The sequence below is a fragment of the Zosterops lateralis genome (genome assembly GCF_965231275.1).
Source record: "Zosterops lateralis genome assembly, chromosome: 15".
In the NCBI taxonomy this organism is placed as follows: domain Eukaryota; kingdom Metazoa; phylum Chordata; class Aves; order Passeriformes; family Zosteropidae; genus Zosterops; species Zosterops lateralis.
In genome coordinates, this window is record NC_139775.1 from 9,065,686 (window position 1) to 9,081,700 (window position 16,015).

The following is a 16,015-nucleotide window of genomic DNA, read 5'->3' on the forward strand; positions in this document are numbered from 1 at the left end:
ACCCAGCCTCTGATAATGCCCTGGGTGAGCCCACAAAAATGTCATTGCTATCCAGTCCTCTTGGCTAGCACACAAAAAACTCCCCACTGTTATTAGGGGAGGAGGTTCCACAGGACCTCAAAACTGATGAGAATCCTGATCATTTGTTCCAGCAGACAGAAAATGGTTTCTACCTTGGATATTTTGTCTTTCTACCACTCCAGAAACAGAAAAGCTGGGAAAATTATTGAAAAGGATATTCCATGAGATGGGATCCCGTTTCCTGCTCCTTGTACATTTTACTTCACTGCAAAGGGCAGTGGATGACCTCATTATAAACACACAGATTATTGACTTGTAAGAAATGTCTCTTCTCCCTCATGCAGAGTGAATACAGACATGCTACAAGGGCAATATTTCCTTTGCTGTAAATACCTTTATATGTGGAGGACTGACAGGAGACAGTTTTTTCTTTCTTGCAACACAGTGATGTAAGACCTTCCCAGCATGAAAATAGTTACATCAGATTTACTCTGTTGTGCCTAACCACATAATTTCAAAACAATAAAATTAAATGCTATAATTTTCTCCACTACAAGAATATTTTTATAAAGATATAAAATATCCAAACTATTCTACATAAAAGGCAAACTCCATCAAATTTTCTCTGCAACTACTGAGAAAAAAATTACATCAGCTACTATGAAATGACTGCAACAAAATAAAAGCAGGAAGATGCTTGAAAAAATGCTTTGCCTAGCTAAGATGGATGTTGGAAGAGCTCTTGTACATGCTCTTTGTTTCTGATAGGGAATTATCCTCAAATTTCAGCTCCCTTGCAGGATATCTCTGCTGAACAGACACGACTTGGACCACACAAGCTGAGAGAGCTTTTCATGCATTAGGTGAGGTCTGTCCAGCCCTCAGATCCCTGCAGCTTTGCATGCACAAATCCTGGAGCAGGAAAGCTGTGCTTTGAGACATAGCTGTATTTTTTTTTCTTTGAATGAACATAGGAAATGAGGCAGAAAGCTGCAGTAAAGACAGAGGGAATCAAGGGGAGGGATGAATTAAACTCAGTCATTCTAGCACACTGTGCCTGCATGTCAAAGACAGGATTGAACATAGTGGAAAATGATGCTGGAGCCAGTACAAGAGCTGGCACCCATCCTGATCAGGGAGTACATGGAAATAGTTTCATAACATGTAAACCTTGAATTAGGCCTTAATATTCCCCTCCTCCCTAAATTATTGTCCTAGTACCACTGTTACATCCCTCCTGAATACTTTTTTCGCTTTATCAACAAAGAAATAAAAAGGACTACACTGGTCACTGGCTGCCTCCAGGAACCTCAGTGCTCCTCACACCACAAGCACCAGTCATTTGTCCTTGCTCCAGTGACCTCCAGTGCCTCAGAGGCAGAGAAAAAAACATCCAGCAATCAAACCGCATTAGTTACCTCTTTTTCAGAGGTCTTGTTTGAGAGAACAGGCACTAGCTTTCCTAGTAGCTTTCAAATTATTTAAAGAGAATGCAAAAGACTCAGGAGTTGCAAGTCCCAAAGTACCCGAGAGCTCTTGGTATATGCTCATGAATGCTTTCACACAGGGTGGGGGGTGTGCAGGACAGAGGAACAGACCAAGTCCTTAAAATAATATTTTCTTTTTCAAAATAAACCTGTGTGAGACAAAAACTTGCTTGACATTTAAATAAAGCATCATGCTGACAATGCAGTTGCTATTGGATTTCCATACTCCTTTCACCTTTTCCCATGATGCTGTGAATTGAAAATACAACCTTGTGCACTTTAAACAGCAGTTTGTCCTTCAGAGAACGAGGAGAACATACAGCTGTGTGCAGCCTGGTGGGGAAGTTTGCACAGTGGATGTGATCTGACAACTCTTTCTAAGAAAAAATGGATCCAAACCAGGACACAAAAATTGAGGGAAAATTGCCTTTGAAGGTCGACCCAGAAGCCCTCATTGTCAGTTTTGTTCAGTGGCACTGGGTTAGAGCTTTATCTGTAAGGAGCTATTTTAGTCTGGTTCAGGAGAGCTGCCAGGAGTCAGGAAGGCTCTGGAAGGGGTTTCTGTGCCCAGCCCTGCATGAGGCTGAGCACTACCAGGAGGCTGGAAATAGAAACTGGAACAGTTCCTTGCTGTGGTAGATACCTTCCCTCGTTTGGAGCTCCCACTGAAATCATTGCACATTCCCATCTGCAGCCACACTCCAAGGAAAGCAATTCATGCTACATCATTTTATGTCATGGAGGTTTAAAAAGCAGTATTAAGAAACACACATTACTTGTTCATTTACTTCTGTCATTTTGCTCAGTGGTCAAAGGAAAGAGCCTGTGGATTTCCATTTTATTCCTCACCACAGTCAGATTCTGATCCTGTAATACTAACAAAAAGCTTCAGCATTTATGTTTCAAATGCTGTAACAGTGCCAGCTACAGCTGATGTTCAGGGATTTAAAACTTATTTAGTTTGGTATTTCTTAAAGACCTTTTCTATCTTCATTAGCTTTTTTTTTTTTTTTTTTTAAATTCCAAAACACAAAGTCAACAAAATGTTCACCCTCAAAAAGTCTTGTAAAAACTCTTTAGGAATAAATATATGAGCATCAGTTGATAAAGAGCAGTATATGTGCAAGTGAAATAATAGTAAAATGGCCACTGACATTTCAAGATTTCGCATCTTTGGGACATTCTCCTATGAAATTATCTGACTGCATACCAGAGAGCTTGTTTCTCTGTCTCTCCCCCTCTGTGATGTGATCCTCTAATAACAGTTTTCTAACAGTGATCTAAACATCTTACCAGCAGCTGGTAGGTAATTTTAGGTAATCTTAAAACCACTGTGTAATTATTATAGACATACCAGTCCAATCCAGTAAAGGTGGATTTAAATCCAAAACCGATTGTGGTATAGAAAAATTGCTTCAGACAATAATGAAACTGGTTCACATAACAGATTCCCACTCCAGCAAGTAAATATTGAGAAAATGCTCCTTGGAAGACAAGGGAAAAAAGGTGTTTCTCATTTGATGGGACAAGTAATTTCCCAGGAGGATGAATGTTGCTATTCTTAAGGCCATGGGCATAGAGTGTGTACAGTCTGACAGCAGTGGGAGGTCAGGCAGCAGAGAATCATACTGGGAGCTTGTTCTCTAGTGTATGAGGCACACAATATCTGCAGGGAGCCACAGGCAAGAGCTGTGTCCTTTCTTAAAGATCAAACAGCCAGAGCAACAAGAGCCAAAACCATCTGGTTCTTTCTCAGTGAATTCTGAGGTGAAACAGCACAGGGCTCTTCAATCCACACAAATGATGACAGCTGGCAAAAAAATGTTTTGTACTTGCCTTTCATCTGTGGATGTGGAGTCATTCTCTAGCAAGCTCTGTTTTCACCAAGGAAATTGTTTTTGCATGCTGACTTTTGATTCATTTTTCTTTAAAGACACTAATATTTTCTTCCTCACAACTGGCACTGGGCAGCTACAAGTTTGAGCTGACTGAGGTCTCAGAGGTGAAGAAATGAAGGCAATTCAAGCAGAGTCTTATCTATATCTGAGACAAATCAATAGCTGGCTGTCACCTTCTCTTTGCATACGAGAAAGAAAGAAATTCCATAATCTCAGGATGTTTCACCCCTTGCCAAGGCAGAGACAAATGGATCTTGATTTTACTGGCTTTCAAAGCACCGTGGCTTGCCCTTCCCTATCACATCCCACACACTGTCTATGCCACACACAGCTATCAGCCTGAAGGAAAATGTGTCCCTCAGAACCTGCCAAACTGCAGCAACTTCAATCCCCTCCCAGGCACGGTGCCCAGAGGAAGCTGGATGGGAATCCATGGTAGAGGATGAGAGGAGAGAAACTACAGATTGGATAAGGAAGGTGGGGACCCAAATGCATAACTGAATCTCTGTGACTTTCTCTGGTGTGAAAAAGGATAATTTGAGGAGCAGCGCTCGCCATAGGGGCTCCAATGTATTTCCTAATGATTCACAGCTCAGAGACAGGGACATTGAAGTGTCATTACCCTGTCAGTGGAAATGGTTCTCCAGGGAGCAAATGCTCATCCCTGCCTGCCACAGGGCAAGTGAGGGCAGAGAGACCAAACCCCCTGACACAGACTCCCAGGAGAGTCCTCATGTGGGTGACTCAGCCCCCAGATCCCCTCCCCAGAGCTTTCTGAAGAGAATCAAGGCAAACAGGACTCCAGGAGATGAAGGCATTGAGTCTGGTCCAGTTTTGTTTTCACTGAAATCATTGAGGAAATTTCCATTCATGCCAATGAAGTCAGGACTGTGTTTTGTGTTTGCAACCAAGAAAACGTAAATCAAGTTTCTCCATCCTTTCCCAGGGAGGTCAGGTCACTGTCTTGCTCTTTTGCCTTGAACACCAAAAACTAAAACTCACTTTGGCCACCTGGACTGAAAGGACATAAGTGGTAGAACTGACTGTTGATTCCTTTCCTGGTTTTGGAGTTATTTTCTACAAAAGATGAACAAAACTGTTAAATCACTTTATAGTGAGCTCTTTTGTTCTAATTTTACCAGTATATGAAAAAACCCAAATGTGTTTGTAAAAAAAAATACTAAAAGCCCTAATCAGTGAAGGTTTGGGTGGTGGAAGGATTCAGGGCAATAAAAAGATCCTTAAATACTGCTGATATTCTTACAATAACAAATTACCCCTTGAATTTTGGTAGTATTTGCAATCATTAGGCTTTTGCAATGAGCAGCTTGTGTCACTGGAAATCATTCATCCTCATTCAGTGACAAACTCTCTTCAAATTATTTTCTCAGATATTTTGCCCTTTATGAGCTGACAGAATGTTGATAATTCATGTTTCATTGCTCATCCTGAAGGGCAACTAACATAATTTATCCAAGGGTGCTCCTGATTTCTCATAGTTTGCCCTCCAAGCATACATTTTTCATCTCTGAGTTTTGAATCCATTTATACTGTGCCTTTTAAGTAGGCAGACAGCAGAACATGTTTCATGGAAATAAATTAGCATTATTTATTGTCTCTGGGTCTATTTTATGAAGTAAGATTTCTATGAAAATGGAACATACTTGGCTACAGAAGAAAAGCCCTCTGGGAATAAGGATTAAAGAGTGCCGAGTTCCAAACTTTCTTGTGCTCAGTAACTACAAGAAAACTCTAGAAACCTCACACATGATACACAATAGTTTGCAGTGCATGCTCAATCCCAAATGTAAGTTTTTATTCCTGTTTTATAATGCACCCTTGAGGCAGACATACACACATTCTCACAAGTGGTTTCTCTGATGAAAAAACATGCCATGCAACAAGACATCAGTTATCAAACACGGTGAAAAAAAATTACACAGACTGAGTTCATAATCCCACAGGCTACCAACAGCAAGGACGATGTGTGTAGTTCAAAGTGTCCTACTTTCCAAATTTAATGCATTTTTTCTGTAAAATATGTTTAAAGGAAATGAGAAAATTCATAAGTAACAGTCCCAAATAAGACATTTTAGGTCCATCTATTACTTTTTCAGCAATTATTGTTGACACTGGTTTGCCTATAAACATTGCATTACATGTTAAGTGTTTATTTCCTGCTTGGCACACACAGTTGGGCAGAGTTTTGGAAGTCATTAACCCTCAGATTTACGAGTGTCTCAGGTGAGAGAACTGTCTTTGCTGAGACATATGAGTAGATATGCAGCAGGAAGATCTTCATCCATAATAACCAACATATTTTTGCAAAATAGCCCCTTTCCAGAATTACACAGAACCACAGAATGGGTTGGGTTGGTGGGGACCACAGTGGCTCATCTGGTCCCACTTCCCTGCTCAGGCAGGGTCATTCCAGAGCACACAGCACAGGAATTGTGTCCTCACTGTTCTGGAATATCTCCAGCAAGGGAGACTCCACAGCCTCTCTGGACAATCTGTCCCAGGGCTCACAGGGAAGAAGCTCTTCTCATGTTCGGGTGGAACTTCCAGGGCATCAGTTCCTGCCCGTTCCTCCTGTGCCATTGCTGGGCCCAGGGAGCAGAGCCCGGCCCCTGCTCTGAGCCCTCCCTGCTCACAGGGACAGCCATGGGTGGTGTCCCCTCTCAGCCACCTCCTCTGGAGGCTCAACAGCCTCAGCTCCCTCAGCCTTTTCTTGTTCCTCTCAGCCCCATTGGCTTTGATTAGACTGGGATGGATTTGGTTGTCCAGAACCTTGGGACAAGTTAGGCAGTAAATAAGCTGCACTTTTTTGTTGAGAAACCTGGGACACACATAGCCAGACAAAAAAGTGAAGGAAGGGCATAACTCATGAAATATGGTAGGGAGACTATGGGAGCAAGGGTGGCCCATTAACTGATATATTTCTGTTCTGTGGCCCTGAGACATCCACATAAAATACCACCTGGAAAAAGCTGCTTTAAGAATCACAGTTCTTCCCACTGTTGACCAATATTTTAGTAGAAATGCACTCTGAGGCACTAAAATATCTCCAGTTCTCCCTTTTTCTCTGTCTCAGTAGCTGCCTGGAGCAACCAGCTGTGGGAGGGGGAATTAGAAAAATGAGACAATGTGTATAATAGTATAAACTGGATTAGTCTCACTCTGTCAGTCATTCTCTGGGCTCTCTGGGAAATAAATGGAAACCCAAGTTACAGCCTTCCTTCATGAGCTACAGGGGATGCAGCAATGACCTGGTGGAGGTTATTAAATGGTACATTTTAGGTACACACTGCTAGCCAAAATCATCACTGACTTTGAAAAACACTAAGCTGTGTAGGAGAATTTTAGAGCCATCTGACTGCCATCAAAGCAGGCGAGTTTTACAACTGTTCTGTAGAAAACAGCTCCAACCCTTTCTAGAAAGCCCTTTCTGATTTTCAGTGTGGGACTTCTGTCTTGGCTCCACAGATCAGACACGGCTGCTTTTCCTCCTGAAGTACAATACAAATATGCCAACATTAAAAATAATGACCAAGGTAATAATCCAGAACTGGCAGCATCCTTCAAATCAGTCAAATCAGTTGTCTTTGTTGGTGACAATGTTCTGTATGATATTTTTTAAAAGGTCTAAGGTTCACTGTTAATGTTTTATTGTCACTTTCAATTTTTGGTCACTCTCTTTTCAAAAATTTTACATCATTGTGAGTTTGGGTTGTTTTTTTTTTTTTTTTTTATGGAGACGTGGGAAGAATATTAATTACATTCTCTGTTTGAAGCCCATGTTCAGACCTTCACAAAGTCAACATTCTTGCTGTTTCTATAAAAAGAAGCATAACTGTGTATAGCCTTCAGTTAGCCTCTCTCCCTCCTATTTAATAGATGACCTGAATAAGCTTAATTTCTTTTGTGTCTTTTATTGCCTGTTATAGATACAATTAACAAGTATGGAGAATTTACAGTAACACAAGGGTATGACTGTGAAGGAACAGTAGTGGTGGTTGTGTCATATAAATTCTTTTTGTGCCTCTGAAACTTTCTTCTTTTTTTTTTTTTTTTTTTTTTTTTTTTTTTTTTTCAATCAGAGTGGTAACATCATGAGCTTGGGGAACTGTGTCATGAGAGTATGATAGGCAGGGTCATACTGCATCCCTGAGTGACTGAGGAGATGTTGAAGGAACAGGAAGTTTTTATGCAAAGCACCATCATGGGTTTGTGGATGTCTGTGCAATATGGTGGGGTATTATGAAAGAGGGCCCAAAGGTATTTGAATATTTAACTCTCAGAAGACAGAAAAAAAAATTCAAATAGCCCATGTTTTCAGTGCATGCAAATACAAACAAGAGTCTTTCTGGCTAACAAGCTTAGAAAGATTTTGAAGACAAAGTGAATATGGAGAAAGAAGTTTTCACATGTGTCAGTGCAAGATCTCAGTGAACCTGGGTCCTGCTCTTTCTTTCTGCTGTTGGAACAAATAAGAGTGATCTCACAACTAGATTAACTCCCCTGGTGCTGTTCTGGATTGCTCTTACAGTTCCTTGCCTGGACAGAACCTGTGCTACAACATTCACAGCAAGAAGGGAGAGCAAGCAAAGCCGCCTATGAAGGCTTCGTGCTACTACTGAATGTCATGATGGGAACCTCCATCTCCTTTAGTACTGAGCTGTAACAGGGCCCCTTTCCCCTATTCTCCACTTCATATTACAGAACAGTCAAAAAGGTGGATCTCTGCAATATGGGAGTGTGGCAGCTCACCTCCAATGCTGAGTTACCTTTCCAATGAAAACAATAAACAAGTGTCATGGTGCACTAAGTTGCATCAAAACATAAGCCATGCAGTTTTCTGGCATTTCTGCTTCCTTATGCTGACTCAAGCTGGAGGATTCATGGTGAATTTTGCATTTAGCTCCAGCCCTCAGACAAAGTGCAAGAGGACAGAAAAGCTCAGCAGAAATGTATCTGAGAAGTGCAGTGTCCAAAAGGACGGTGAAAAGCTGCTTTGTTTCTGTGTGGCTCTTTGCCTGGTGTGTGTGCAGTTATTTAATCAGGGCATTATGAGCCTCTGCCAACGGCAAGACAGATGATTCTAAATGAAGCTGTGCACTCAGTAAAAAGGACTGAGCAAAGTGCTCAAGTGCTCTGCTTCAGAGCAGCCTCCCCAAGACTAGGTTGTAAAAATCATTGACTGGGAAGGCTGTAACCACGTTATTATTATACAAGCCTGACATTTCATAAGCTTGTCCTTTACATGCATGCACTAGAAAACGGATGAGTTGCCCTGTACATAGCAAACCACCATTTTTAGTGTTCTCTAGTCCTTGGAAATTCCCTCCTGTGTGTGAAGAGAAAGGCTTCAGGGACTTGTTAAAGAGACATCTTTAAACAACCTGCTTAATATTTCACTTGCACGGCCACAGGAGATCCTGACACAGTCAGGGCATCAAATCTTCAGCTACTCTGAACCAGCTTAACTCCACCGATAGCCTGGCTGAAAGAGGCCATTGTAGGGTAGAAATACGCATGATGTGCATTCCATTGCTGTGAAGTAACTCAGCCTCGTTTATAACCAACACCCAGCAATGCTTTCAGTACCATGGACAGAGAAGTTAGCACAGAGCTCCCTTTCCATCTGACAGATTGAAGAGAAATGACCTGACTTCCATGACGTTCAAAGGACACAATCAGGATGTACATTCTCTTGTGATAAGAGAATGCCCTCACATCAGCAGGCACTGACAGGGAGCAGCACTCTGTTGTGCTGTACAGATACACAAGTTCTGCCTCCAAAGACATCCTGATTTAATACAACATATCCTCAGAGTAAAACGGGGAAATTCATATGTACTAATAAACTTCTGCTTTTGTTAATACTCTTACCAAGCATTTCATATTTCAAACAATATGCAAATACCAAAGGCTAATTATTAACATCAGTAAAAAAGGGGATGACAGTTTTTCAGCTCCTTCACAGACAGTCTGGCGACCGCTGTCATCATGCCATGCAATTTAGGATGACTGTAAGGAAGCATTACAGTAAATAGTAAGATCTATTTATTTTAAATCAATGCAAAAGTGTGGCCAGAAGTCAGTGTTGGTATTTAAATAGGAAAGATAAGCAGGAATCATTTAAACCAGTTACTATAAATAGCATTTTCCACAGTATTTAAAGAAAGCTGAAGCCTAAGAGCAAACAAAAGAAATCAATTACTCAAATATATAATAATTTTCAGCTTTTCAAAGAACATTACCATTGATTTCTAGATTAATTCCTATTCCTATCTAAATTGTTATACACAGATAAATATTCTCATTAAACAGAAAGAAGTGTGTAGAAGGGGAGCTCAGGGCAGAGGCAGGGTGCACACCTGGACATTGGATCCTAGTCCTGCCACCAGCCCACTCTGGTGCTGGGTATCAAGCTGTGATTTGGGTGGCAGTTCAATGCTGAGCACATATTTTTGAGCAGACCAGATCTCCCTCTCAGCCTGCACACTGCTCTTTGCCCAACAGACCAAACCACCTTTTGTCCAAAGCTTGCAAGACGTAACCTTTCCTGGCACCTCAGGATACCAGTTTTTGTTGTTATTGTTATTACAAGTGCTGCACTGCACTCAGCTCCTGAGTGCTGGAAGAAAACCAGCCACAGTTGTGAGAACAAGAAAAGCATGTCTGTATCGTGCCAGAGAACCTGCAAAACTGTTGCATGTGTCTGACTCAACCAACTCAGTCAACAGCGATTTCAGTCTTCGATTCCATTTTAGCAAGTGTGGAGTTTCTCAGCCCTGAATCTGTGCCAGGCACTGCAACAAAACCAACCCTGCAACTGAAGCATCAGTCGGAGAATTACAGCCTGTCATCAGCATATGGTAGACAATAACACAGCCATGAGAAACTGAAGCTAGGGGTGAAGTATCATTCCAGAACACAGCACTCTCAGAAAAGTAAACACAGCAGATGCACTGGCTAAAATCTGCTCCCAAGGTGCTGCAAAGCCATCCCATGTTTGAAAGCATCCAGGTGAGACTTCACAATGCACATCAAAAGATGGGTGGGAAACCAAGGAAAGCAGCAGCCCCAGCACCAGCCAAGTTGAAGGTGCCACAACAGATAGCACACAGAGCTTCTCTTTCTGTGGCCAAATGAAACACTTGATGAAACTTAGAAAATATTTTCCTTGACACTGTCTAGTAGTTTTAGCGACTAGCTTTTCAATATCTCTTGCCTCGGTGGTTACCTGAAAAATTATAAGGGGTTTGCAGGCTTATTAGGTTGTAAAGAAGACAGTTCTGCCAGCACAAGAATAATAGCTGGTATCTTAGAGACAACAGGGTCCCACGGATAACACGAATTGGCAGTGATGTATCTTTTTAACTACTCTTTCCATCGGCACTTTGGACAGGTTATGTCAATTGCTGCTTCATGGGAAATGATGATTTCAAGGAAGCTCTCCCAGCACAGCACAGTTGTTGAGCTCATCAACACGGTGCGGCCACCGGAGGTGTGAATTTAGCGCTGCACCCTCTGCCCGAGATAACGGGGGAATAAAGTGGTCATCACCTGTGCCTCCCAAACGGGAAACACGTTCAAGACTACCAATATTTATGATAAATCTCTATATGAAATCCCACCTACTAAACAGCGGGGGAGAGCAAAGGTCGCGGCGATCCCTCCCCGGGCAGCGCTCGGGGCTCTGCGGGGCCGGTGCCGCAGGAGGGGCTGGAGCTGCCCTGTGCCCGGCACACACCAGCCCTGCCTCACAGCCCCCCGCACAGCCCCAGAGGGCAAAACGGTCACACAAACCCCCCTCCCGGAGAACCCCCGGGTGGCCTCGCCCGGCCACTGGCCCCCGGCACCGCCCGGGGCTCCCCGGCCCCGCTCACCTCTGCCCAGCGCCTCCGCCTTCCACTCCGTCTCCTCCACCGCCCCGTAGCGCCGCGTGGCTCTCTCGGCCTCGGCGCTGGCCGAGATGGACCTGCGGAGCTCCATGGCCCCGCTCGGCCCGGCGGCGCCGCTCGGTGCTCGGTGCTCGGTGCGGGGCTCGGTGCTCGATGCTCAGTGCGGGGCTCAGGGCTCGGTGCGGGGCTCGGTGCTCGGTGCTCGGTGCGGGGCTCGGTGCTCGATGCTCAGTGCGGGGCTCAGGGCTCGGTGCGCGGGGCCCGCGGGCGGGGGGCGGGCGGGGGGGGCCCGGCACATGCTCAGTGCGGGGCCGGGGCGGGGGAGCCGCCGCACAAAGCCCGTCACACCCCGCACATGCTGCACACACGCCCCGCCCGCCCGGGCACTGCCCGCCCCGGGGATGCTGCGCGGAGTCCGTGCCTCGCTGCTGTGCCGCTGCCCAGCCCTGTCCAGCGCTGTCCAGTCCTACCAGCGCAGCCCTGTCCTGCCCTGTCCTGTCGTGTCCAGTCCTGCCCTGCTCTGCCCAATCCTGCTCTGTCCTGTCCAGTCCTGCTCTGCTCTGCCCTGCCCAGCTCTGCCCTGCCCTGCCCAGCTCTGCCCTGTCCTGTCCAGTCCTACCCAGCCCAGGCCTGCCCAGCCCAGCACTGCCCTGCCCTGTCCTGTCGTGTCCAGCCCTGCCCTGCCCTGCCCTGCCCTGCCCTGCCCTGCCCTGCCCTGCCCAACCCTGTCCTGCCCTGCCCAGCCCTGCCCTGCCCAGCCCTGCTCTGCCCTGCCCTGCCCTGCCCAACCCTGTCCTGTCCTGCCCTGCCCTGCCCAGCCCTGCCCTGTCCTGCCCAGCCCAGCCCTGCCCTGCCCAGCCCTGCCCTGCCCTGCCCTGCCCTGCCCAGCCCTGCCCTGCCCTGCCCTGCCCTGCCCTGCCCTGCCCTTGCCCGGCCACGCCGCCCGAGCAGGGGAGAGCTCTCAGATCCGCCCTCTCTCTGCCAGGGCACAGCAGGACTGTCCATCTTGTGGCCGGTGCAGCGCTGAGCACATTTCTGACCTGAGCAGCTGGGGAATAATGGTAACATCCACAGACACTCATGGTTTTTGCAGATTAACACGTCTCAGGCTCCTGTGCATGCAGCCTCTGGCTTTCTTAAATGTCCTGCGCTGCCTGGAATGACATTCATGCCAGAATCACGTTGCCAGAAGCCAGAGGACAACATTCAAACAAGTGATGCAATTTTGTGTCTCTCATTTTTCATCAGCATGCTGCTTTGCTGCTTATGCAGCCTGCTGGGAATAAAGGAAATTACTTTGCAGGAAACACGAATGTGGTGATTATTATTGTTATTACTAAGTTTTTTCTTTTGTTGTAGGGGAGGTTATATGGATGAAATCCCTGAACAGCATTCTACAATTGGAGACTACCTTTCCTAGTGAGATCACATTGCACTGTACTGTGAGTGGGATCATTTCTGACATAAAGACAATGAAGCAGGAGTTAGGCAGGCTGTCCAGTGCCTCACAGCAAATCAGGGGTTCAGCCCTTTTTGCCTCATTTATAAAGAATCATGAAGTACTTTGGGGGAATACTGAGGAAGGCTCATTTGTTTGTCACCTGCTTTTGCCTGCAAATTCTTGTCCTTAATAATGAACACTTCAAAAATACCACCTCTGGATTCAGATTACTAATTGGACTGGCTCACATTGATGCTGTTGTGTGATCAATTTGATCTGAGGAGTGTTTCACACGCCGGAGGCGAGAAAACATCCACATCGCTTTTAAAATTGTAACTGAAAATTTGTCTACTTGTCTTCCTGAGAACTGGAATTAGCCAACAAGATGAGCTGGACAGTTTTAGGACATCTTGAGGGCACTCTGATTTTTCTCTGTCAGCTGTGCTCCCCAGAGATGTGCCATGAATTGAGCACCAGACGTGCTGGAGCAGCTCTTGTCGGCTGTGCACTGCCTCTGCCTTTGGCCTTTAGAGACAGAGCCCAAACAGAGCTGTGAGTCAAGCACAAAAGCTGGTGGCAGGACTCTGCACAGCTGATTTTGGGTGACAGTGCAGCTGCCTGCTGGAGTGGGCTGGACTGACTCATTGGTAGAAATGAGGAAAACAAGTGTGGGAGTAATAAGAGTCCATCTGGGATCTGGATAAGAGTGGGACTAAGGGAAACGGGCTGATTGGGGAGAAGGGCCAGTTTTCAGTGGATCTGAGGACTATTTAATTTCAAACCATCCTTTCGAGTTTTTTAGGTAATTACAACCCAGCTGCATTGTTTAGGAGATGGGGGAGTTATCCTGGAAATAGTTGAATATTTAAAGCTCTGCTTTTGTTAGTTTGGCTGAAAAACACCCACTAGCCAGAAACTCGGGTGCAAAGAATTTACTTACATAAAGCAAAGAATATATTAGGTGGTTTATTGTAATTATGAAGTTTTCACCTGCTCATTTTGAAAAGTTACAAAATCCAGTGAGGTTCCAATTCTACAGAGTGATGCACATAAGAACAAGTGTGTGGAAGCCATCCCGTTGAGGTCATTTGCACAAAAGTTTTTGCAAGAGTAGGGCCCAAGTATGTATCAATTATTTGCTAAAGTAATATCAGCATTTTTTATTGCTGTGACTCAGGAGCATTGCTGCTGCTGCTGCTGCTGCATTTGCCAGTGGAATTAAATTTCTCTCCTACTGATGATGTCTTTCAGTGTACCTAGCAATATAAATTTCAAATGCATTCCTTTACTTATGAAGGCTGGTTTTCTTCTGCTGAAAGCACTGTTATTGCAGAAAATACAAAAATTCGGGTCTCTTCTCACTGCTTATAACATAATGCCTGGTAGAGAAACAGAGTTGCACTTTGCTCTTGCAGTCATTTTCCCTGACGGCTTCAGTTCCCATTTCTCACTAAATCCTGCCACCAGGAGCTGTAGCTGGGCAGGAGCAGCTGGCAAATCCACTCTCTTATCTCTTGCTCTCTGGCCTCTGTCAGACATCACAGATGCCCCATGGCAGACATGACTTACTTAGATTTATCTCAGCTATTTTTTTTTTTTATAGAAGGTCAGAATACACAGCACAAATTTGGGAGATGCAGCAGCAAAGAGTCGAGGCATAAATGTCTGCTAAAAAGAATGGAAAAAAATCTGTGCACTTCAAAAGCTGCAGTTCTGACCAAAACATTTCCTGATTTCAGAAACATACTTTGCTAAATTCTTTTATTTTTGTCTTAGTGAATTCTTTCTACATTCACTGTCTTTTTAAGGTACAAATTTCACAGAAAATCTGCTATAGCACCTGTCAGATACATTACTAATACCATGGGTAGTGAAGTTTCCTATGTCAGAGTCTTATTTTTGGCATTTGGAGCCAAGTCCAGTGGTATGACTGGACTGACTGTTGTGCAGGTGAGTCACTATGCAGGTGGCTTTTGCATCAGTGATGGGTGTCCATAGCTACAAAGGAAAAACAGATGTTTGAGTTCAGTAAATTTAGGTGTTGAGATAAATTGCTCTGGGCTATTTTAGACTTGCAAACACAGCAGGCAACAAGTAATATTTCAGTGTGTATGTGGGCATGTCCATTTCAAAGTAATAAACATCCTGTGTAAATTTGGCAGACACAGCAGCACACAGCTCCAGGCACAGCCTTCTCAGGTCCTGAGCTTTTTCTCATTTCACATAGTCCAAAACGTAAAGGTGATTTTCTGGAAGTTTCCATTTTACCTACACAAGTTGGTATCTTACAGAGAGAACTCAAAACTGCCTGCAAGGTTTGAGGCACCCAAAGAGACTGTGCTGGTGCCTTGCTGATGCACATCCCTATGCAGTGCCCATGCTCCATTACCCCTGCATCCTAACAGGCAAGTTCACTTCTGTGGGCCATTTCACTACTCCCCTCACTGCAACTGGAAGCTACAAAGTCACTGCCCTGACTTCTGAAAGGGTTTCTTTATGATCTGAATTTCTCTCAATATTTGTACCTGTCCTCCACTGGATTTTTTTTTTTTTTTTTTGCCAATTTCTGCCCCAAAACAGTAATTAAAACACTGTATGGGCAATTCCCATGATGTATCAAGTGTAGTTATGAACACATAATAATTTCTTACTGTATGATGACCATTCTGAACTAGATGTAGAACTGATACAAAATCCTTCAGTGTCATTGGCATATCATGGCTAATCAGCTGCAGTTAACAGTCTTGTTACATTTTGGATGTAAAAGTATGTGATGCATGAAATGGGAGCAGCTGAACACCCTTAGTAAGTAATTAAAGGTGGTTTTTAATTCCCAGAGAGGTGTAAGCAATGGCAGGGCACCGGTGTCTCAGAGGTAGATTTCTCCAGGCCAGCATAGAACAGGAAAAGAAATAACTAGCAGTGGAAAAAGGAATCATCAAAACTTGTATTTTCTTTCCCAAATATTTGAGCAATGAGAGGAAAGCTGTTATCCTGGCAAAACAAAGAAAGAATAATGAGGGTTTGTTCTTAGGTATTCACACACCAAGTGCACAGGTTAGTTATAGTAAGTACTAATTCCAGGGAAGAGTTGTAACTTAAATTACTCTGCCACCAAGTTACACCCTATAGAAGGACACACAATTCAGAATGAAGCAGACACTTCCTCCACAGATAAAGGATCTCACTGGTGCAGAACTTTGTGTGCATGGTTTGAGTCCATATGGGCCAAACCCTGCATTTCTCACAGCCATCTGG

General features: G+C 44.4%; 1 protein-coding gene across 2 annotated transcripts in view; it reads right to left on the bottom strand.

The window, feature by feature from the left end:
* The window catches only part of LOC310915493 (bMERB domain-containing protein 1), a gene marked incomplete at both ends in the record, with an annotated part of 56,111 nt that overhangs the window by 30,801 nt on the left and 9,295 nt on the right, over positions 1 to 16,015 (bottom strand). Inside the window, one exon of one of the 2 annotated variants that reach the window (XM_083872406.1) lies at positions 11,302 to 11,407. The exons of the other annotated variant lie outside the window; for it this stretch is intronic. Coding sequence (XP_083728532.1) covers positions 11,302 to 11,407 — 106 coding nt within the window. Of the gene's footprint in view, positions 1 to 11,301; positions 11,408 to 16,015 lie in introns of those variants that run through there. 2 annotated transcript variants of the gene reach the window in all.